The sequence below is a fragment of the Coregonus lavaretus genome (genome assembly GCF_964263955.1).
Source record: "Coregonus lavaretus genome assembly, chromosome: 24".
In the NCBI taxonomy this organism is placed as follows: Eukaryota; Metazoa; Chordata; class Actinopteri; order Salmoniformes; family Salmonidae; genus Coregonus; species Coregonus lavaretus.
The window spans coordinates 35,591,503-35,616,578 of record NC_140011.1 but is presented as its reverse complement, the minus strand read 5'-3'; the positions used below and the strand labels follow the sequence as shown (position 1 = coordinate 35,616,578).

At 43.2% G+C, this 25,076-nt stretch overlaps 2 protein-coding genes across 2 annotated transcripts; one reads left to right on the top strand and one right to left on the bottom strand.

Moving 5' to 3' along the window:
* Positions 1-7,733: 7,733 nt before the first annotated feature.
* Positions 7,734-11,471, top strand: LOC311099940 (choline-phosphate cytidylyltransferase B-like; the record flags this gene model as incomplete). The annotated part of the gene is made up of 8 exons (XM_084140660.1): positions 7,734-7,814; positions 8,924-9,023; positions 9,487-9,603; positions 9,742-9,893; positions 10,284-10,362; positions 10,512-10,654; positions 10,834-11,022; positions 11,226-11,471. 8 exons carry the CDS (start codon positions 7,734-7,736, stop codon positions 11,469-11,471), a joined length of 1,107 nt encoding a protein of 368 aa, XP_083996786.1.
* A 6,376-nt stretch (positions 11,472-17,847) lies between these two features.
* Positions 17,848-23,060, bottom strand: LOC311099524 (organic solute transporter subunit alpha-like; the record flags this gene model as incomplete). Its single annotated transcript, XM_084140226.1, has 8 exons — positions 17,848-18,014; positions 18,888-18,993; positions 19,210-19,356; positions 19,511-19,622; positions 19,997-20,155; positions 21,030-21,103; positions 21,769-21,920; positions 22,979-23,060. The coding sequence occupies 8 exons, from the start codon at positions 23,058-23,060 to the stop codon at positions 17,848-17,850; spliced, it is 999 nt and encodes a 332-aa protein (XP_083996352.1).
* Positions 23,061-25,076: the final 2,016 nt, after the last annotated feature.

Sequence of the window (25,076 nt, the reverse complement as noted above, 5' to 3'; positions counted from 1 at the left end):
AGAGAGAGAGAGAGAGAGAGAGAGAGAGAGCGAGAGAGACATTTGTGAGTGTAATGTTTACTGTTCATTTCTGATTGTTTTTTCACTTTTGTTTAATGTTTGTCATTTGCTTTGGCAATGTAAACATGTGTTTCCCATGCCAATAAAGCCCCTTTTAATTGAATTGAATTGAGAGAGAAAGAGAGAGAGAGAGAGAGAGAGATAAAGAACAAACAGCAAAAACCTATACATGATCAAATACAAATCTTAGAATCAACTATTAAAGACTACCAGAACCCACTGGATTCTCCAATTACATTGAAAGAACTACAGGACAAAATACAAACCCTCCAACCCAAAAAGGCCTGTAGGGTTGATGGTATCCTAAATGAAATGATAAAATATACAGACTACAAATTCCAATTGGCTATACTTAAACTCTATAACATCATCCTCAGCTCTGGCATATTCCCCAATATTTGGAACCACGGACTGATCACCCCAATCCACAAAAGTGGAGACAAATTTGACCCCAATAACTACCGTGGGATATGCATCAATAGCAACCTTGGTCCTCTGTAGCTCAGCTGGTAGAGCACGGCGCTTGTAACGCCAAGGTAGTGGGTTCGATCCCCGGGACCACCCATACACAAAAAAATAAAATAATGTATGCACGCATGACTGTAAGTCGCTTTGGATAAAAGCGTCTGCTAAATGGCATATTATATTATTATTATTATTATTATTATTATATAACCTTGGGAAAATCCTCTGCATTATCATTAACAGCAGACGCGTACATTCCCTCAGCGAAAACAATGTACTGAGCAAATGTCAAATTGGCTTTTTACCAAATTACCGTAACACAGACCACGTATTCACCTTGCACACCCTAATTGACAAACAAACCAAAACAAAGGCAAAGTCTTCTCATGCTTTGTTGATTTCAAAAAAGCTTTAGACTCAATTTGGCATGATGGCCTGCTATACAAATTGATGGAAAGTGGTGTTGGGGGAAAATCATACGACATTATAAAATCCATGTACACAAACAACAAGTGTGCAGTTAAAATTGGCAAAAAACACACACAGCCCCACCCTCTTCAACATATATATCAACAAATTGGCGAAGGCACTAGAACAGTCTGCAGCACCCTGCCTCCTCCTATTAGAATCTGAAGTCAAATGTTTACTGTTAGCTGAAGATCTGGTGCTTCTGTCCCCAACCAAGGAGGGCCTACAGCAGCACCTAGATCTTCTGCACAGATTCTGTCAGACCTGGGCCCTGACAGTAAATCTCAGTAAGACAAAAATAATGGTGTTCCAAAAAAGGTCCAGTTGCCAGGACCATGAATACAAATTCCATCTAGACACCATTGCCCTAGAGCACACAAAAAACTATACATACCGCGGCCTAAACATCAGCGCAACATGTAACTTTCACAAAGCTGTGAACGATCTGAGAGACAAGGCAAGAAGGGCCTTCTATGCCATCAAAAGGAACATCAAATTCGACATACCAATTAGGATCTGGCTAAAAATACTTGAATCAGATAATATAACCCATTGCCCTTTTATGATTGTGAGGTCTGGGTTCCGCTCACCAACCAAGAATTCACAAAATGGGACAAACACCAAATTGAGACTCTGCATGCATAATTCTGCAATAATATTATCTGTGTATAATGTAAAACACCAAATAATGCATGCAGAGCAGAATTAGGCCGATACCCGCTAATTATCAAAATCCAGAAAAGAGCCGTTGAATTCTACAACCACCTAAAAGGAAGCGATTCCCAAACCTCCCATAACAAAACCATCACCTACAGAGAAATGAACTTGGAGAAGAGCCCCCTAAGCAAGCTGCTCCTTAGGCTCTGTTCACGAACACAAACAGACCCCACAGAGCCCCAGGACAGCAACACAATTAGACCCAACCAAATCATGAGAAAACAAAAAGATAATTACTTGACACATTGGAAAGAATTTAGAAAAAAACGTGAGCAAACTAGAATGCTATTTGGCCCTAAACAGAGAGTCCACAGTGGCAGAATACCTGACCACTGTGACTGACCCAAACTTAAGGAAAGCTTTGACTATGTACAGACTCAGTGAGCTGCTATTGAGAAAGGCCGCCGAAGGCAGACCTGGCTCTCAAGAGAAGACAGGCTATGTGCACACTGCCCACAAATTGGGTGGAAACTGAGCTGCACTTCCTAACTTCCTGCCAAATGTATGACCATTTAGAGACACATACTTCCCTCAGATTACACAGACCCACAAAGAATTCAAAAACAAATCCAATTTTGATAAACTCCCATATCTATTGGATGAAATACCACAGTGTGCAATCACAGCAGCAAGATGTGTGACCTGTTGCCACAAGAAAATGCCAAACAGTGAAGAACAAACACCATTGTAAATTCAACCTATATTTATGTTTATTTATTTTCCCTTTTGTACTTTATCTATTTGCACATCATTAGAATACTGTATATAGACATAATATGACACTTGAAATGTCTTTATTCTTTTGGAACTTGTGTGAGTGTAATATTTACTGTTCATTTTTTATTGTTTATTTCCCTTTTGTTTATTATCTATTTCACTTCTTTTGGCAATGTAAACATATGTTTCCCATGCCAATAAAGCCCCTTAAAATGAAATTGAATTGAGAGAGAGAGAGAGAGAAGGAGGGGAGACAGAGAGATGACAAAAAAAATCTCTATCCCCCTAATGAATAAGCAGTTATGAGAGAGCAGTGATGACTACAAGGCTACAGTTCCACTTGTCTAATTAAGGGCTCTATTCAATCAGATCTGCTTTAGCCAACATCCGCATAGCAGTTGTTTTGGCAGTGTCGGAGGTGGAACTGCCTTAGAGCTGTCAAATCCACAAGCGGCTCCTGGCATTATACCTAAAGCGGACATTGCCATTGGCAGTCGCATGAACAGAATACCCATGCAGCCTTGTTTACAAGTTCGAACACTAGAATGTGAGATGTAATCTACACCTTGATTAGGATTATCGAAATCCTCATTATTTAGTTGAATGGTTTTTCAATTTGAGTGTAATTATTTCTAGATTATACACTTTCTCGTTCTGAACTTCTAACACGAGTGGGGTGGCTGTGGCTTCGTGACAATGATCGCAAGAGCAGCTGCTCACCAATTTGACGGCTCCAACGCAGTTCCACCTCTGACACTGCCAAAACATCCGCTATGTGGGTGTCTGCTATCGCCTGTTAACGCTTGATCTGACTGAATCTAGGCCTAGATTTCTGAGTGCTGTTCTCTGTGTTGAGTTTGTCACAGAGCTCATTAACCTTTGACCCCGGGGCCAGAGGGTGAGACAGTGTTTTGACAGGACTGACAGCTGAGGGACTGGGGTGGGGGGTGTCAGTGAAAGACAAGTAGTTTGACCATGGCCTAGGAATGCTCCCCAGGGTAGAGGTTGGAGGGGCTCGACTTTAAACGCAAGCCAACAGACACATTTCAAGCCAATGAAAACATAGAACGGCATGAAGTTAGTTTCTACACGTGTCACATAACCCTATGTAGTACTGTGCACCTCCCACAGTCTGTTCTGGACTTGGGGACTGTGAAGAGACCTCTGGTGGCATGTCTTGTGGGGTATGCATGGGTGTCTGACCTGTGTGCTAGTATTTTAAACAGACAGCTTGGTGCATTCAATATGTCAATACTTATCACAAATACAAGTAGTGATGACCACTCAAGGAGCACACAAGGAAATACTCATCACTCACACAAAAATCCAATGGGGGAACTGAATGCCATTGTCTCCAAAACATGGGATATTCATAGACGCTTACATACTGTATGCCAGGGTTCCCCAACTGGCTGCCCATGGGCCTGCGGGTGACTTTATTTACCCCCCCCTTCAAATTGACACCTGTAAGCAAAGTTAGAAATTGTTATGTTTTAGTCCAATATTATATCTGTTTGGGCTTCTTGCGGTCAATTTGAAGTCTACAAATTATTTGTAATTGTGTTCCGGCCCCCTGACCATCCACTCAAGAAAAAAATCTAGTTGATGATCCCTGCTGTGTGTTAAGAGGGGGGGGGTATGGTCATCAAACTATATACATTGTGTTGTTCCTAAATATGTATAAAATATACCAAATTCATACTTTGACTAAACTGCTACGATCAGCTTTTCTCCTACCTTGCTTTTCTCTATGTCAGTTGTAATAATTGGTTTATTTAAATCAGTGATATCCTAAAGGGTGGATGTAAATGTTTTCCCTGAACATTATGTCTAACTGTCTATCCCTCTCTCTCCCCTCTCCTTCCTGTCCCATTTACAGCTCAGCCTCTGTGAGCATGGCTCTGTCACTCTGATGTCACTTGAAGGTCAGTAACCAGGGCGTGCCTCAGTGCTGTGATCATAGAACTGAGACTCACCCTGCTCTGCACCCTTAAGTCCCCAGAAATCCCACCTCTTATTTAATACAGCCGCCTGAAATCACTTCAGCAGCCGGCAAAGCCAGCATTCTGGACCTGAAACCTCTGTAAATCAAGACTTACCTCATCCCAAACATACCCCTCCCCTGGCCGGGCCTGGACCCATAATAAATACTAATCTGCTGAACAAACATCTTGACAATGAGGGTGCTGCCTGGTGCATACCCCAGCACATCAGAAACACACACAGACATCACTCCACCTCCTACCAATGTGGTATAACCTATACATCCACCTCATACCATACAAGCACCAGCACTATCCAATAACCTTCATTAAGCGACAGCCCAATCCTTAATGAGTCTGACCCCATTCATGTGTGGCCATGCCATATCAAATAAATACTGGCAACATGATTTTCCAGTAGAAAAGTAGAAATTGTGGCTACCTATGCACTGCCACAATCATATGGATGCATGTGGCCACAAAATCACATACAAACCCTCCCTTCTATGCATCGTTACTTCAACACATGTAAATCCCTCTATACAATACCATACAATAAAAATGATTCATGTGATTGCGGGTTGGAAGTGGATAACCCATACTAACTATCCTCAGAGGTACAGACCTAATGCCACTCTGACAGCCAGCTGACAGCCAGTCAAATGATCAACAGGCCACAGAGACCTACAGTCTGTCTGAAGCCTAGCATCTCCTTCAACAACATCTCCCTCTCTAAAATCACACATTGGTCCTGAGGGACAGATCCCCTTCCCCAGGAGCCATTAAGCCATACCGTGAACAAGGCTGGCCGAAATACGAGCACCATTGTTGAGAGCTGGGCGCTGTCTAGTTTTAAAGTTTCACATTTCTCAAGAAAGGTCCTGTCGTCACTGCCTCTCCCTGACTATGGCATGGAGGGGTGGAGGGCATGGAGGGAGGGGTATGGAGGGGTATGGAGGGGCATGGAGGGGTATGGGGGGTATGGAGGGCATGGAGGGGTATGGAGGGGCATGGAGGGGTATGGGGGTGTATGGAGGGCATGGAGGGGTATGGATGTATGGAGGGGTATGGAGGGCCATGGAGGGATATGGAAGGGTATGAAGGACCATGGAGGGGTATGGAGGGGCATGGAGGGGTATGGGGGGGTATGGAGGGGCATGGAGGGGTATGGAGAGGCATGGAAGGGTATGGAGGGGACTCTGTGGAGGAGAGGGCCAACAGGATCCTCTCATTGTTCATTTGATAACCTTGAATAGTTGCGTTTAATTGGATAAGCTAGTAGAACATTTAGGAACCTAGCTAAATGGCCCAGCTGTTAAGTTAACACAATTTGTTGATTTGAGCGCTAAGCTGTTAATTGAGAAAGCTGGAAAAGATGGACAATGTTCAGTTATCTAATCTGATCTGATCTGATAACACCACCAAACGCTTTACTGAGGACACTGAACTAACACAGCGCGACCAGTCAGATAATGAGGACCAGAGCACTTGATTTCTCCCATTTGATCCAGGCTCAGCAACCCCAGTACTGTCTGTACCCCATAAGCCATCTATTAATCAAGGAGAGACGTGCAGCTGTTTGACCCCCCCCCCCCCCCCCCCCACCACTACAGAACAGGTGTCCACTGGGGTGATGTCACCCCCAGACCCACCAAGACTGACTGACAACCCAGTCATGTCAGCAGCAGCAGGGACCAGCACCAATGGTCAGGACCAACTCTTACTAGATGCTTTGTTTCATTATCCATGTATTTTCTGAAGTCTCAAGATTTCAATGAACATTCAACCAGTCCAGTATATGTTTTTTTTCTTTTTTTTTTTCTTGCAGAGCTGTACACTAGTACTCTACTGCCCTCCACTGGTACGAAACGTCAATGGAGGGAGACAAGATTTACACTTGGAACGGGCACATTTACTTAACTAATAACAGATGCATATGGCCTGAACTTTGCAGAAATTGTTATTTCATCATCCATCACATAAATACTGAATTACAAGCTCTCAAGGAAAAAGGTGTGAAGTCATGGTCTGTCTTACAGTATGCTGGAGCTGGAGCTCAGGGCCCACAAATAGCTCTACCTCCATGACATCCCCTCCTGATTACACATACCCATCATCCTAGACCGTGTTCTGAACTTCTGATGGGCCTTACCGATGATTAACATGCTTCAACCTCAACAACAGAACTGGAATTGACCACAACCCTCTTGCAGGAGAGGACGTCAAAACAGAGGTGGTTCAATGAGCCATGCTTGCGTGATGATTGATGATAGTCCCGTGTGGCTCAGTTGGTAGAGCATGGTACCTGCGACACCATGGTTGTGGGTTCAGTTCCCACTGGGGACCAGTATGAACAAAAAAAAGAAAAGTATGAAATGTATTTTAGCAGACACTCTTATTCAGAGTGACTTACAGTAGTGAGTGCATACATTTTCATAACAGTCCCCCATTGGGAATAGAAACTACAACCCTGGTGTTGCACCATGCTCTACCAACTGAGCCACACAGGACAATGTATGCACTCACCACTGTAAGTCGCTCTAAATAAGAGCATCAGCTGATTGACTAAAATGTAAAAATGTAATGATTAACCTTGCCTGAAGACTTGTTAGCTCCTTGAGCTAAGGCCTGTAGCTCAGTGGGCTAATAAAATAAAAAACATCCATGTGCTGCTGATTCAGGCATAAGGGCATAGTGTCAATGTCCATGGGGTGATTTGGGAATCTTGATAAAGCGGATTTATGATCAAAGGCGTGTCACATCGCCCATTAATGGCGTTGTTTGAGTGAATGAGCTTTCACTAAACATTGTATAATCAGTGGAGTTGATAGATAGGCACCTTGAGGCTGCCTCATGAACCACTGGAACAGCTTGTCCCACTACTATGTTTGGGCCAAAAGGTTGCCCCAGTCAGATCATTTTTAGGGGCAATTTCTAATTCATGAAACTCATCTAATAGATGAGCCAATAATGAGGCTGATAACAGAATGAGGACATGAACATATGAGCTAGGCCTACACCAAAAAAAGGACAGTCAGATTGTAAAGGTTTGTTTAGGCCTACATGGGGAACCCCTGATCCACCCTGTGTTTTCTACAGAGCTGATGAAAGATGTGGCCTGAAGTGCCCGAATACTCATACCAACTTGGCTTGAACTTTGCACGTTATATTTTCACGTCACCGGGGTCAGACCAGCCAGCAACATGCAAACTTTAAAACTCCCTCATAGATTGCAGGAGTGTAACACTGACAGGGTTGGAGGACGACCAGGTGGATGAGGCGCCAGTCGACAGGGAAACAAGGCAACAGAACATCCAATCCAGCATGGTGGGAAGGAGACGCGGCTCCAGAGCCAGCAGTGGGTCCCAGCAGCCCCAACATCAACGCAGGGGGGGATCCTGCAAGGTGAGTCAGTCAGGCTCAGCAAATGTTACATTTTCTATTATTCTATATTTAAGCTATAGTTACTAATAGTCCAGGCGATATGTGAAAATAGTTAGTTATTATTAATGTACACTTTTTCATAAAAGCATGAAACTTGGTACACTAGTACAGTTTAGGATCCTGGACATTTTCAGAAAGGGAGCCATTGGAAAAATTGCCTCTTGGCGGCCGTGGTGGCCATTGTACTTGCATGTGTTGTAGGTGATAACCAGTGTGCTGTATAACATAGGCAGCTACAAATGATTCCTCAATAAATGTTATGATACTGTCACAGTAAATGTTAAAGCATTATGGGAATGGTATAGCTCTACCGTCAATGAAAACGTTCTTGATCTTTAGCATGAATTTTTTTTTAAACTCTTTGTTAAAGTATTTTCTCAAATCATGGGCAGATTTCAAACAGTTCAGGGTTCAAAGTGTACGGACAACTCTACAGATCATTCCTAGTAACCACATACACACCCACCCACTAGCTCTCACATGCAGAGGGAAACGTGCATGAAGCCAGAAATCCCTTATATATCCAAACGTTTATTAAAGCCCTGATGACTTCCATAACTGTGAACATACAAGCCTTTACTTATGTACCGATATCCCCTCCCATGAGGTCAGTTACAGATGTAGGATCTTAATTTGAGCCAGCTTGCTACAACAGGAAAATAACCCTGCAGCAACAGGAAATGTGAATTATTATGTGGATTATAATTAATGGAAATGTTTTTGTAGGGGTTGATCAATTTTTTTTTCGTTAGGGCAAAGTCTGACATTTAAAGTGGAAATTACAAACTTTAGAAGCCTTTTTAAACCTCGAATAAACTACAAGTTTATTATTTACTACATAGTCCCCTGTAGCTCAGTTGGTAGAGCATGGCGTTTGCAACGCCAGGGTTGTGGGTTCGTTTCCCACGGGGGGCCAGTATGAAAATATATGCACTCTGGATAAGAGCGTCTGCTAAATTATTAAAATGTAAATGTAAGTTTGCATTTTCTGCTGTGCTGGAAACTTCTCAGCAACAAAATAGTGATCAAATTAAGATCCTACATCTGTAATGCTTTCTGTTCCATCTCAGACTCTGAGGGATCCAGCATTATTTGCCAAGGAAGCAGGATATGAGTCGGAGATCCCTCATGAAAAGCTGACCATCGCCCAAGCCAAGAGAGGCACGCCAGGTCAGTCATCTACTCTATGGTCTCACCAGGTCAGACCAATCACAGGTCAGTCAGACTGATCAGAGGTCAGTGTGACCACCACTGCTAGGATTAGTGAGGAATGACAAGGGAAAAGGGGATACCTAGTCAGTTGCACAACTGAACGTATTCAACCAAAATGTGTCTTCCTCATTTAACCCAACCCCTCTGAATCAGAGATGAGGGGGGCTGCCTTAATCGACATCCAATTGTTGTTGGGGGTTAACTGCCTTGCAGAACAGTAGATTTTTCCACCTTGCCGGCTCGGGGATTCATACCAGCAACCTTTTGGTTACTGGCCCAACGCTCTTAACCGCTAGGCTACCTGGGACGAAGGATAAGAAGAGGTAAGAGGCAGTCAACAGAGGAAGGGATGTGAAAGTGAACGTGAAGACCGGGAGAACACAAAGAGAGACATAACATTTGCATTTTTCTTTTGTTGTAGCAATCCGGCCGGTCCGAGTCTATGCTGATGGGATCTTTGACCTCTTCCACTCTGGACACGCTCGTGCTCTGATGCAAGCCAAGAACCTGTTCCCCAACACACATCTCATAGTGGGAGGTAGATAATACCCTTTGAATTTTGAAGTGCCTTTAAAATAGATCACAGATAGTGATTGGATCATATTGATCAGATCACAAAACTCACATGTTAGCGGCGCAAGGTGTAAATTAGGCTTTTGTGTGTCTGTCCTACCAGTCTGCAGTGATGAACTCACACACAGGTATAAGGGCTACACGGTGATGACAGAGTCTGAGCGCTACGAAGCCCTGATACACTGTCGCTATGTGGATGAGGTGGTACGGGATGCTCCCTGGACCCTCAGCCCTGAGTTCCTGAAGAAACATAAGGTCAGCACTTCTGGATAAAGGTCACATATACTGTACATATACTAGGACCTATCCACAGGGGGTACTAGGACCTATCCACAGGGGGTACTAGGACCTATCCACATGGGGTACTAGGACCTATTGGTACTAGGACCTATCCATAGGGGGTACTTGAGAAGACTCATGAGACCATAGGCTTACTGGTCAAATGCACGAGGGGGTACTTCAAGGGTAATCTGGGCAGAGCAAAATCTACTTGGTGGTACAGTAACTGAAAAAGGATGGGGACCGCTGCTGTACATCACTCAATATTACTAACAATCAGCCCTAAAATCTGATATAGATTTAGAAAGACCATGTCCTGTTTTTCTATTATAAAATCACCTTAGTGCTATCCTGTGATTTCCCCAGATTGACTTTGTAGCGCATGATGATATCCCATACACCTCTGCTGGGTCAGAGGATGTCTACAAACACATCAAGGAAGCAGGTAAGTAACTGACCAGCTCTGAAACAGACATTAACCTGTAGCCATTCGAGATTGTGTCTGTGTGCGTTTGCCAAGTTACAGCCTACTATATGCCGCTACCTGTGTCATCTTGACTGTGTTTGAGCGGTGTTCTCTTTGTTGGGTCTTAGGGATGTTTGTGGCCACACAGAGGACAGATGGCATCTCTACATCTGACCTCATCACCAGGATAGTGAGAGACTACGACCTCTATGTCCGACGCAACCTGCAGAGAGGCTACACAGCCAGTGACCTCAACGTTAGCTTCATCAGGGTAAGAATGACATCACCTAATTAACTTAGAACAATGAATTAAGTTGGAATAACCATCTGTTAAAATAGTTTGTATTTGAGGAAGTGAAATGGTTGTTTCAGTATCGGTGGTTGTAGTTGACAAAACACTAGATCTTTAGCTGATTCCCTATAGCCAACCACGTCTGACTTGTTGTGCAGGAGAAGAAAATCCGTCTGCAAAACCAGGTGGATCGTATGAAGGAGACAGTGAAGACAGTGGAGGAGAAGTCCAAGCACTTTGTGCACTCAGTGGAGGAGAAGAGCCAAGACCTCATCCACAAGTGGGAGGAGAAGTCCTGGGAGTTCATTAGCAATTTCCTGGAGTCGTTTGGTCCAGGTGGAGCGTGGGTAAGTTTACCTTTAGCCCACAATAGATAGATACTATGTTAGGAAGCGTTAAAGGTCAATAGGGGAAGATGGTTAGTAATGATCTAATTCCTCGAAGTAAGTGACTAGACAATATGAACAAGTAGTTTAAGAAAAACAACACTCAGTTGGACAAACAATAACAAAACATATCATGCTCTCCCTTTCTCCCCCTCTCTGAGTAGCATGTGATCCAGGAGAAGAGTGGGCGCATGCTCCAGGCCCTGTCACCCTACGCATCGCCCATCGCCTCGCCCCGTGGCTCCCCCAGCAGCAGCCCCACCAGAGGACGCTCCCCATCGCCCCCCTCCTCTCCCTCCCCTCCCTCCTCTCCCTCCTCCCGTTGTCCTCGTTCCTACCCCAAGGGTGCATCTGCTCGTCCCACAACTTCCCTCAGCAGCACGAGTGAGGGGGATGACGACGAGAAGTAGAGACGGCACTGTCACTCAAACACTCAGTGTACAGGTAACTGCCGAAATAAAGGAAACACTTGAAGAAACACTTGAGTAAATAAGGGAAACAAAGTGTATTGAAAGCAGGTGCTTCCACACAGGTGTGGTTCCTGAGTTAATTAAGCAATTAAAACATCCCATCATGGTTAGGGTCATGTGGTAGCTTAGTGGGTAAGAGCGTTGTGCCAGTAACCGAAAGGTCGCTGGTTCTAATCCCCGAGCCGACTAGGTGAAAAATCTGTCGATGTGCCCTTAAGCAAGGCACTTAACCCTAGTTGCTCTGGATAAGAGCGTCTGCTAAATGACGTAAATGTATAAAAATGCCCAGTTGCCCATTATTTTGGCTACCATGGCTAGAAGAAAAGATGTCAGTGACTTTGAAAGAGGGGTCTCAAGGGAGCATAGGGGGTTTAAAGGGTGTGTGGGTGTGTCTCTGTCACCAGATCTCAACCCAATTGAACACTTATGGGAGATTCTGGACCAGCGCCTGAGATAGAGTTTTCCACCACCATCAACAAAAACCAAATTATGGAATTTCTCATGGAGGAATGGTGTTGCATCCCTCCAATAGAGTTCCAGACACTTGTAGAATCTACGCCAAGGTGCATTGAAGTTGTTCTGGCGGCTCGTGGTGGCCGACACCCTTTTAAGAAACTATTTTGCTTTTTCCTTTATTTTGGCAGTTACCTGTACATGATTACTTTGTGCACTTTGTGTGTAAAATGTCGCCCACAGTCTACCATATTTTTGTTATTTGATTGTGTATGTCGTAAGGTAACTGAATGCACTGTGGTAACTCCATTAGTTGACACTACATTCTCACTTCTGATTCCTGTACCACACAAATACATACAAATAATACCACTATTTCACTGTCTAAACCAGGTTTTATTTTCGTACAAATACTTAATAGAAACATGCTTAAATATGCGTTCAGTTGTCTATGATATACAGTAAAAAATATAAAATCTGTCATTTTATTTGTAAAATAAATAGTTTTTATGAAATATTAAACAAAATACAATTATTTCTGAGAGTATTTTGTAATGCAATAAAAACTGTTGATCTACTCAAATATACATTTCATTTGAGGCCTTTTGTACAATTGTTTTTAAAGCAATCTAAAGTAGGATACAGTGAGGGAAAAAAGTAGTTGATCCCCTGCTGATTTTGTACGTTTGCCCACTGACAAAGACATGATCAGTCTATAATTTTAATGGTAGGTGTATTTGAACAGTGAGAGACAGAATAAAAACAAAATGCAAATCAATTTATAACATTTTTGACATGCGTTTTTCTGGATTTTTTTGTTGTTATTCGGTCTCTCACTGTTCAAATAAACCTAACATTAAAATTATAGACTGATCATTACTTTGTCAGTGGGCAAACGTACAAAATCAGCAGGGGATCAAATACTTTTTTCCCCTCACTGTACGTCTCAAAGTTTTCCAATATTGCTCCATGCATTTCTTAAGCATCCAAAGTGATTATAATCTCTTATAAATGTACAGTACCATTTTGCAATATCAAGCATTCAAATACTGACATACAGTGCATTCGGAAAGTATTCAGACCCCTTCACTTTTTCCACATTTTGTTACGTTACAGCCTTATTCTAAAATGGATTAAATAAAAATCCACACCATAACACCTTCTCCTCCATGCTTTACGGTGGGAACTACACATGCGGAGATCATCTGTTCACCCACACCGCGTCTCACAGAACACGGCGATTGGAACCAAAAATCTCCAATTTGGACTCCAGACCAAAGAACACATTTCCACCGGTCTAATGTCCATTGCTCGTGTTTCTTGGCCCAAGCAGGTCTCTTCTTCTTATTGGTGTCCTTTAGTAGTGGTTTCTTTGCAGCAATTCGACCATGAAGGCCTGATTCACACAGTCCCCTCTGAACAGTTGATGTTGAGATGAGTCTGTGGACTTGAACTCTGTGAAGCATTTATTTGGGCTGCAATTTCTGAGGCTGGTAACTTTAATGAACTTATCCTCTGCAGCAGAGGTAACTCTGTGTCTTCCATTCCTGTGACAGTCCTCATGAGAGCTAGTTTCATCATAGCGCTTTATGGTTTTTGGGACTGCACTTGAAGAATCTTCTTCAAATTTTCCATATTGACTGACCTTCATGTCTTTTAATGTAATGACTGTCGTTTCTCTTTGCTTATTTGAGCTGTTCTTACCATAACATGGATATGGTCTTTTACCAAATAGGGCTATCTTCTGTATACCTCCTCTACCTTGGAAAAAAACAATTTAATCAATTTTAGAATAAGGCTGTAACGTAACAAAATGTGGAAAAACTCCAGGGGTATGAATACTTTCCGAATGTACTGTACTAGCATCCTGAGTAACACTTATTCACACACACATACATACTAACCGGATCCCTTTATCTATTGAAAACCATTGCACACTGCCATAACATGACAAACCAGTCTTCTAGTTTTACACAGTATACTGTCACTGTAGGTCAGGTTTGCAATGAGGAAAAGGTGATCTCCCGACAGGTGGCATCCCTCCCACGCGACACTAGTAAGACCGAATAACAGAGTCACGCTATCTGACGCAGGAGGTCCCCAATCTGCTACCATGGAAACTGTTGTCAATGATAACAATCTGCTACTATGGAAACTGTGGTCAATCATAACATAGCAGCAAACAAGGAAATAATAATAAAGTCCAGATAGCATTGACCATGGGAAGCACATAATGATTCAACATAAACATACACATATGTTCAGGACATTAACACAGAGATCATGGGAAATTGCTGGAGGACCAGATGAACTGGGTTCGAACTGTGTTTTAGCTTTACATGTCTGATGTGCTATTCACTGGAAAGAAGAGAGTGTTACCTGTTGAGCCAATATTACAGTCAGTTCTGTGCTTCAGTTCTGTGCCTCAGTGTAGGAGTGGCGGAAACTTAATCTGTATGCCATGTGATTGGACAATGACCTATGGCATGCAGCGTTGCCTGAGGGCCAGACTCAGAGTCTTTTGGGGGGGGGGTCACTGCTAGGGTTGCTCCAGTCGTCTGGCTCAGGGCCGGTCTGGTGGCTGACTTGTTGAAGACCGGGAAACGCTCAAAGGACAGAGCCTGGAGGTCAGAGACAAACACATGTGAAACCACAGCCAGACGATGACGACAATATGTAAGTAAAAATAGTAAGATAAGTCTGTAACGTACCTTCAGATATATGACAGCATCTGTGCCCACCCCCTCCAAGGAGTAGAGGTCCAGGTCTCCTTGGAAGTAGCATCCATAAAGTCTAGAGATGGGGAGACCATACCCAAAGACAGCCTGAGGACAGAGAAAACACTGTGGGTCAATACACAGTCAGCACACATTGGGATGTTTCCAATGGTTACCAGTGGTGCAGCCTGAGATCCAGTGCCTGGTTCCAGGCTTGGGGTGGGCGCGGTGTACATGTAGCTAAAGAGCTTGTCAATCTTCCTCAGGGGCACACCCCTCCTCTGTCACTGATCTGAGGGGAGAGAACATGTGTGTGTGAGGACCTTTTTCTAGGCCATGAGGTCATCCAAAAAGACCAGTCTGTGTCACTAACAGACCTTGATAGAGAGGTCTTCCTTTCTCAGCATCACCATGGCATTTACTGGGGGGAGTCTAGCACTACTGTTCTCATGGAGCTCCACTGTGGCCCGCATCAAATTCTACAGTCATTGAAGAAACATGAACACAGACAGTTCTGCTGGAACATATATACTGAGTGTACAAAACATTAGGAACACCTTCCTAATATTGAGTTGCACCCCCTTTTGCCCACAGAACAGCCTCAATTTGTCAGGGCATGGACTCTACAAGGTGTCGAAAGCGTTCCACAGGGATGCTGGCCCATGTTGACTCCAATGCTTCCCACAGTTGTGTCAAATTGGCTGGATGTCCTTTGGGTGGTGGACCATTCCTGATACACGCGGGAAACTGTTGAGCATGAAAAACCCAGCAGCGTTGCGGTTTTTGATACACTCAAGCCGGTGCGCTTGGCACCTACTACCATACCCTGTCTTGTCCATTCACCCTCTGAATGGCACACATACACAATCCATGTCTCAATTGTCTCAAGGCTTAAAAATCCTTCTTTAACCCATCTCCTCCCCTTCATCTAAACTGATTGAAGTGGATTAAACAAGTGACATCAATAGGGGATCATAGCTTTCACCTAGATTCACCTGGTCAGTCTATCTCATGGAAAGAGCAGGTGTTGATAATGGTTTTGTACACTCAGTGTAAATACAACATGATACAGCCAATGAGGAAGGACTTCACATATACACACACAGAAAAATATGAGTACAGTTGATGGCATGAGAATGATTTCCAAACAACCCTGTCTAGTTACATGTCGAGCTCCCATCCTTTGACAGTAGCTCCCCCCATTCTTCTTCTTCTGTGGGTTTTATGGCAGACTACAACCCCAAAAGGTGTATTGCCGCCACCAACTGGACAGGTTGAAAAACCAAAACAAGGTCAAAAGAAAATCCATATGTGATAGGGAAACTAACTTAATCCACCCCCAAAAAATTGTACATTGACAAAAACAAAACAAAACTCCCACTTCTTCCCTCATTCAAATCTCCATATCTCCCTTCTCAGGCTCTAGGGCCTGAGAGGGTGGTACGGCTTGTGACAATATTCCATGTAACTCCTCCGCCGAGAAATCTTTCAGTCCCAAGAAACACTCTGCCACATCCACAATATCTATCTCCCTGGACCTTCTCTCCAGCTTGGCAGTGCCATTAATCACCATAGCTATAAAGGCCACCTTCTTAACCTTTAAAATGTCAGGGTCCTGATGGTGAAAGACATCCCCTGCAGCCTGAAGTGAAGGCCTATCCACCATCATGGACTCTTCAGGAACACCATTCAAACCCTCAACCCTTTTAACAGCTGCTGCATATGAAATGCTCTGGACAGCCCTGACTTTGGCCACCTCATTCTCTTTCACCCTTATCGGGCAATCGAAAGATATAGCTTCATGCACCCCTCACCACAATTGCAACATGTCACATTTTCCTCACTTTTAAAACACATGATATGATCTTTTCCACAACTTGGACATCTCGGCTTCTCCCTTCTGCAAACACTTGAAACATGACCAAAAGCGTTACAATGATCACACTGCATTGGTCTTGGGATAAATGCGCTGACTCTGTAGTTTATTTACCCCAACTGCACTTGAGTAGGGAGAGACTCTATATAAAAAATAAATAAAAAGAACAGATAGACCACTTTTTCACCATTCACCACACGATTCATTCGACGTGCATCAATCACTCCAGGAATATTTTTAATCCCTTCAAAATCGCCAGATATAACCCCCTTGAGGGGTGCCCTGTTCCGAAGAGACACACACAACACTTCAAACTTATCAAATAGGGTGAGCACGTTCTTTCTGATCCGCACAAAAAATCTAAACAGGCCCGCCTTTCGTGATCCTAACAGCCTTCACTTTACCCAGCACTCTCTCCACCAGTTTAGATATCTCAAATGGTTTCTTCAAGATTGGTAATCTGCTCAGCTGCTCCTCATTAACAAACCGTACTCCTACTAGATACGATGGGACATTCTCATAACTGTACACTACTTTGCTCCGTTTTCCATTCTTTTAGACAATACTCCAATTCTCCTTGATTCTACCGCCATTGGATTCAGAATCCACTTTATCGTACGCTTCCGCTCCACCCCCCCCCCCCCCCCCCATTATTTGATACATTCGCAAGTAGACTACCGTGAGTCTATTGCCACGCACGTGACAAGACAGCGTTGAAGCATGGCGTGCAACCTTATTGGCTGACAGAACCTCTCCCTTCATTGTAATTTATCAATGGGTTGCAGTATAATCCTTTGAACGTAACACACAACAAAATATATGCACATAGTTGTAATCCACTATATTTATTGATATGAATACAAAATACATATTTAATCCCCCATTATCCCATTTTTGTTTATAAACTTCTCCATCTCTTTCCAACACCCTCACACACCCAACTCTACATAGCCGTGTTGAGAGCCAAGGCAACTTGAGGAAATATGGATGGGACAGACATGTTGTTTGAGGTATATGTTCTAATATTATATTCAGCATAATGCAGGTAAACCTTTAATATACAGTAAGTTTCATCTCATACAAGACTAACTGACAACTACAACAGCAGAATATACAGTATCACACCATCAAAACAAAATGAATATACAAGTAAAACACACACGCACACACGCACACACACGCACACACGCACACACTCCTGCACGCGCACACGCACACACACATACACACAGACACACACACACACCACTCTCTCTCTCTCCCCAATCTCTCAGGCAGCGTGCTCTTCCTGTGGGGCCTGCAGGCTGATCTTGGTGTTCTGGTTGTTGTCAGTCTCGTGGGGGTCGGAGGGATGAGGGTCGTAGGTGCGGCGGTACAATGCCCGGGTCACCAGGGTAATGATGAACATCTCCACGATCATTAGCTGCTGACTCAACACTGCAGACAGACACATAGACACACAGACAGACAGACCAGACAGACAGACCAGACAGACCAGACAGACCAGACAGACCAGACAGACCAGACAGACAGACAGACCAGACAGACAGACAGACAGACAGACAGACAGACAGACAGACCAGACAGACCAGACAGATAGACCAGACAGATAGACCAGACAGACCAGACAGACCAGACAGACCAGACAGACAGACCAGACAGACCAGACAGACCAGACAGACAGACCAGACAGACCAGACAGACAGACCAGACAGACCAGACAGACAGACCAGACAGACCAGACAGACCAGACAGACCAGACACATAGACACACAGACAGACAGACAGACAGACCAGACAGACAGACCAGACAGATAGACCAGACAGACCAGACAGACCAGACAGACCAGACAGACAGACCAGACAGACCAGACAGACCAGACAGACAGACCAGACAGACCAGACAGACAGACCAGACAGACCAGACAGACAGACCAGACAGACCAGACAGACCAGACAGACCAGACACATAGACACACAGACAGACAGACAGACAGACCAGACAGACCAGACAGACCAGACAGACAGACCAGACAGACCAGACAGACCAGACAGACAGACCAGACAGACAGACCAGACAGACAGACCAGACAGACCAGACAGACAGACCAGACAGACCAGACAGACCAGACAGACCAGACACATAGACACACAGACAGACAGACAGACAGACAGACAGACAGACAGACAGACAGACAGACAGACAGAAACAGACAGACAGACAGACAGACACAGACAGACAGGGTTGGTGGACATGGACTTCATATTAATCAAGTAATGGCTCTCGTTTGGACCTGTTCTGTCACTTACTGGTGCCACGGGCAGTAGAGGAGAAGGGTGGGGAGCAGGCGATGGTTCCATCCAAGGCCAGGATGTTAATGATGGCCGTCTGCAGCTGACTGAGCACCAGCACCAGCTATGGACACATGACCAGCGGCATAGTGGATATGCATAGAATATTAGGATGCAGGAATTAACACTGCCAGACTGAATCAGACAGTACACAACATTCCTAAAAGCTCAAGGGTCAAGGACTAAGGAAATGACAGAAGCTGATGTAATTTCATCAATGTCATTGAGCAGGCAGTTCCTGGACTAGCTGGTTTGTGCAGTAGGACATGGTCAGACTCACCTGGTACATGGCATACTTAGGTATGATCCTGATGCTGCGCAGTGTGTTGCATATGTTCATGAACATGATGGCGACAGGCCAGAGGGAGATGATGGTGAGAACACCTATAAATGGGTTGATCCAAATAGTCGTGCCTGTGATCTCCAGCTAAACATTGAGACATGGAGATAGGTTAAAGAGGGTAGGCTTTGCATAGTGGACATCAATGGAATGACACCACGTTCAGTTTGAAGCTTAAGGTGTAAAGGGGATGTTTGTTGTTGCTGAGAAGACTTTCACAGAAAGGAGGACAATTACTTACATCAGAAAGATCAAAATTGCCGTTGGTCCACAATATTATGGACACAATTGAGAGGACTGTCTTTAAGATAGCATACTGAAGAGCCCCCAGCTTCAGCAAGAATAACATGCGCCTGAATGAAAACAGACCAGAGTTATTAACGTGTTCTAACCACTTGTGTCAACATTACCAACACAAAGAATCCTCTGGCCCAAGAGTGACCTGAGCATGAATCATTATCCCACTGGTAACAGATGTCATTTCAACATCTAGTTTTGATTTACATTTGGATGACTTGTCAACTAACGTGAATTCAACGTGAAATCAACAAAAAAGGTCACCATGTCATTAGATTTAAGCTAAAAGTTGGGTGAAAAAAAATAAAAAAATTCCCTTACATTGATTACTTTTTGCTAATTCAAACAACGTTGATTCAACCAGTTTTTGCCCAGTGGGATGTGACAATGATTATCTATAACCCCCCCCTCCCCCCTCCCCCCCGGTTACCGTGTGACCGGAACGCGTGGCAAGCAGGGACAGCAGCAGCAGCAGGGTCCTACACTGATCTTGAAGGTTTTCTGGGCATTGCTCTTCAGAAAGGCCTCACTACCCCCACTCTCCTCTATCATCAGAACCAAGATCTTATACACCACCACTGCAAAGTACCTATAGAGAAAAGGAGAGGGTTTACTTGTAAATTGTAAGATACATTGTACACACATAACAAGTGTGTGTCATCAACCTTCCAAACCAGTTAGTCTGCCCATTCAACTTTTGTTTGTGTCCCAAAAAGTTTTTGTTGTGTTTGTTTTTGTCATTTCCTGTATTTTTTCCTCCCAGCTCTCTGGGTATGTGGGCTGATCTCTGATCTGCTGCATAGCGCAATTTATATTTAAAGGACATTTAAAGGCAATGTTCCCGCATTTGCGGAGACTGCATTTACGGTAAACGCTAAATGACAATCATGCTATACCACTCAATTTAAATTGCGCTACAGTACGGATCTTCTGCGATACGGATTGAATCGAGCCCTTATGCCAACCAGATGCATATGCGTATTGTTTTGCCGGATGTCTAGCCCGCATTTTCTGTACTTGACGCACGTGCTTCGCTTTTCAACTAGCTAAAAGTGTAATTTCCTGCATTTTTTCCCTAGGCTCCCAGCTCTCTGGGGATGATCTCTAACATAGTGTAATGATTAAGAGAGTGGTTAAACTGTGGTGACATAGTTGAGTGCATTCATAAAAAGCCTCCTCCCATTTATGTCATTGCTCCTTGCTATGGCTCCCTGTCAGCTCATTACTACAGGTGAAAGAGCACTGCATCTAGTTAGTGCAGTATAGTGAAATTGTTTATGCCTTCATAGGAGGGTATGTGAAAGAGGGAGAGAGAGAGAGCGAGAGAGAGAGAGAGAGAGAGAGAGAGAGAGAGAGAGAGAGAGAGAGAGAGAGAGAGAGAGAGAGAGAGAGAGCGAGAGAGCGAGAGAGCGAGAGAGCGAGAGAGAGAGAGCAGAAAGTAGTGTGGGTGAGAGGAAACTTACGAATTAGAGGTCATATCTGTAAACATGGTAGCCCTTGGTATCCACATCCCAAAACAAGCCATGGTGGCAATGACCTGAGACAGAAACAGAACGTTACTTTTAGTCATCACATTCATCCACATGGTTCTCATTCATATAAAGTGATGAATAAAATACTGTATGATCACAGAATTACAGACATTCTCATTTACAGCTTAGCTAAAAGTTAAAGGCCCAGTGCAGTCAAAAATGTGATTATCATGTGTTTTGTATATATTTCCACACTATGTGGTTGGAATAATACTGTGAAATTGTGAAAATTATGATAATGCCCTTTTAGTGTAAGAGCTGTATGAAAAGACCGCCTGAAATTTCAGCCTGTTTTGGTGGGATAGAGTTTTGGCCTGCTTGGTGATACTGTATCACCAGGCAGTAAATTAGTTAATAGACCAACAAGAAAGAGAGTTCCAAACCTCTCTGCCATTAACAGCTAATTTTCAGATTTCCCCTCCCACTCCCAGACAGTGCTAGCAAAATAAATGTTTTGCTAAGAAGCTATTTTTGTTTCTTTTTGACCATTTTAATTGAAAACAATCACAGTAAGGTACTTAAATGTTACCCATAAATGATTTGATATTGAAATAAAAATGGCTGCATTGGACCTTAACACCCAAACAGATGTTTGTGATGTCATCTCTCCATGTAGGCAATCTAGCTATAACCACAGCGATACACTGCTGTCTCAGTTCTCAGTTCTTACCGGTGCAGCACCATTGACCCACATAATAGTTGTCTTCTTAGGAGATGTGACTTTTCTATAGATAAACACACATTCCTCCAGGTATAGTAGCAGGGACATGGTAGACATGAGGGTCAGCATGGAGTACAGAGCCACGCCAAAGACATCCAGCTCTAGTTAAGGGACAGAGAGTAAGGAGATCAGAGGGGGAGAGAGAGAGAGGTTGTAAAGGTCATTGAGAAATCCATTACTAGACCATTTATTGTAATCTATCTAAGTCGCAGCCCCTAGCAACAACATCCTCTCTTGGCCTGACAAAATCCCCATGGACAAAACAGCATTTGTGAAACAGCATCCAAAGCCTAACCCTTTTATTCAGCCTCTTTTGAGGTTGAGTGCTGATGAGATCCCAACAATACTTCACTCGGCCCTGTGAAAACCCAGCTGTCTAAATGTATCCTTGATTTGTTTAATATGGACTGAGATCAATGCTATCTACAGAAACAATAAACCACTCTTAAAGAGATGTTGACTGAATGCAAAGGATGAAAGGCCATGCAAGTTATTTATCATTCATATCAAATGAGCCATCATATTACTCAGAACAGAAAAATTACTCAGTGGAGAAGCCAAATATGCATATCTGTGGCCTACACATGGAGATTTAATGATGGGCAGAGTGAAAGAGATTTAATCCAACATACTAGGAGCACAGACAATGCTATCCCTCTAATCAGCCTTTATCACAGACTATAGCCCTTCATTTGGAGCACAAATTCACTCAGAATCTGTTTTTTGGGGGCTTGTCTGTGTATCAGAGATGGTTTGGTAAACAACAACGTTACCTAGCCTGATACCTGAATACTTCCAGAGCTAACACCTGAGCTTTAGCTCAAAGGGCTAATAAAGTCCTGTTGTGTGCCCGAGACCCAATCAGTCACATTGATGCCATGCCAATGGCCACGGTGTAGTTCTCACACACATTTGAGAAAATAATGATATAGCCTAACTGTTTGAATGTCACTTCTAATATAGCCCTACTATATTATTATTATTTATTTCACATATCAATGAGTATGTTAAGTCAATGAAGTCAGACATGCAAAAGAAACAGTCTGCATCCCAAAAAAAGTGTTTTGTACAATTCGTAGTGAAATTCGCTTTCACAATAACAACTTCATAATTAAACACTATCTACAAATTGATAGATAAGGTAATCTGGGTAACTCACGCTTTATGACATCGATAGCCAGCGGAGGTTCTTCTAAACAGGTCGGATGGATAGTGCTGTTGAGAATTTCTTCCATATCCATAGTCAGTTGAAGTAGGTAATGGACTCAGCGCCAGGTTGTGAAAAATATGCAGAAAATAAACTACCCGAGATGTGTCTCTTGCCCACTGACTGCAGTTATAGGAGGTGCGAGGAAGCAGACAGCAATAGATATTGAACTTTCCCCCGCAATTAACTTCTGACTGATGAATCAGGGTATGAGTAAGTTGTCTGCTCAGTGATAGCCTACTGCCGATTTTCCTACTAGTCAATGGGATCACCTCCGCATAGACAATGGCAGATAATTGTCTTTCATTCAAATCTTAGAACTACTGCACTTATTGAGCAACCTTTCTTATCAGGGGAAGCCCAATGACCCACAGTCGGCTCCTGTACCTCGGCTACCAATTTTATTTGATTCAGCACAGGTTTATGTTTCAGGAGAATGAACTTTGATTGGGGTGTATCGTTTCTTGCCAGCCAATATACAGGAATAAAAGGAGTTGGGAAAGCATGCTAGAGTTAAGATATTACCAAATGAATCCAAGTAGAAAATAATACCCACAGTCAGTTCAACTTCTAGTTTTGATTTCCATTTGCCAACCTGAATTCAACGTAAAATCAACAAAACATTTCACCATGTCATTGGATTTAGGTTAAAACTAATCCTTACCTTGATTACTTTTTTCAAATCCAATCAGCTTTCCACGTTGATTCAATGTCATCACATTAATGTTTTGTTGTTGAAATGACGTTGATTCAACCCGTTTTTGCGCAGTGGGTATCCTATTGTTCAGCCATCAATCTTAAAAGTTGTGGGTTTACATACAGAGTATCACCTCTCTCTCTCTCTCTCTCTCTCTGATGATCTGGTGCCATTTAATTGAATCATTCTGCCAATCGAATTATTGTCTCACCGTTAATGTCACTATTTCATTGCCTTCACTGTGTTTTTCGTATATGTTGTGTATATGTGTAACTTTTAGTAATGAAAACATTCACCAGTGGTGTAATGGTATGTACTGTGAGAGCAGCAAGATGCTTGAGGATAGCTACAACCTCTTTTTTTTTTATTCTACACATTTCAAATCAATAAACAATCCCTTTACAGCTAAATCGATTTTGTTGGATCCCTAAAACTCTGTCCCCATATACAGGAGCTAGAATAAATACTTTCTGGCAGTGGGATGTAGCTAATAGCTAAATATAGATGGGTTTGTAAGTGGTCTCATCATCACTGAACTGCATAATTGCATTTGAGCTAAGAAAAACATGATTTTAGTATTTAAGATGAGACAATTAGGTCTAATCAGGTTACCTGGTTACAAATTAAGTGAAGGGAGAAGGTGGAAGATGATCCAAAAACAGACCTGGATGGATTACAGCCAAACGGAGAGGTTCAGTAAGAGATGCAGAGAAAAGGAAGAGAGAAAGAAAAAGAGACAGAGAAAGACAGGTAACATGAAACACATCTGAATAAGAAAGAAGCCATGCATTTAAATCTAAATTTGCTTTGCCCACAAAGACACCTGTAGATCGAGTCATGTGTGGCTTCTCCATAGACATGGGCTTCTAACACATTTCTCTCTATCCGCACACACTCAGCGAGTCAGGTGGATGGCAGAGTTCATTCCCCCACAGTAGACACTGTCACACTGTCCCTTCCAATCCCATCAGGGTTATAAATCACATTCCTGTCAGGGGACTGTCCTTGAGATATAAACTGGTTTCACTTCAATGCCATAACTCTGCAGAGATAAACGTCTAAAACTGCCACTTTTTTGTCCAAGCCAAACAATTCGTCCTGAACAAATAGTGTTATCTTAATGAGTGTAACAAAAGTGAATGCTGTGATCTTCCCTGCTTGCTTGCATCTGTCACTGACACCTCGTTCGTTGACCCCACGATGTGTGTGAATAGTCTTATATTGCTAAACCTTGCCCTCAAGTTTGCCAAAGATTTGCCAAGTGATTCATGACATGACAGTGGCTTCTTTTGGTTTGGCTTTTGTCACATTGCTCTCACCCTATACAGTCCAACAAAAATGTTAATCAGACTG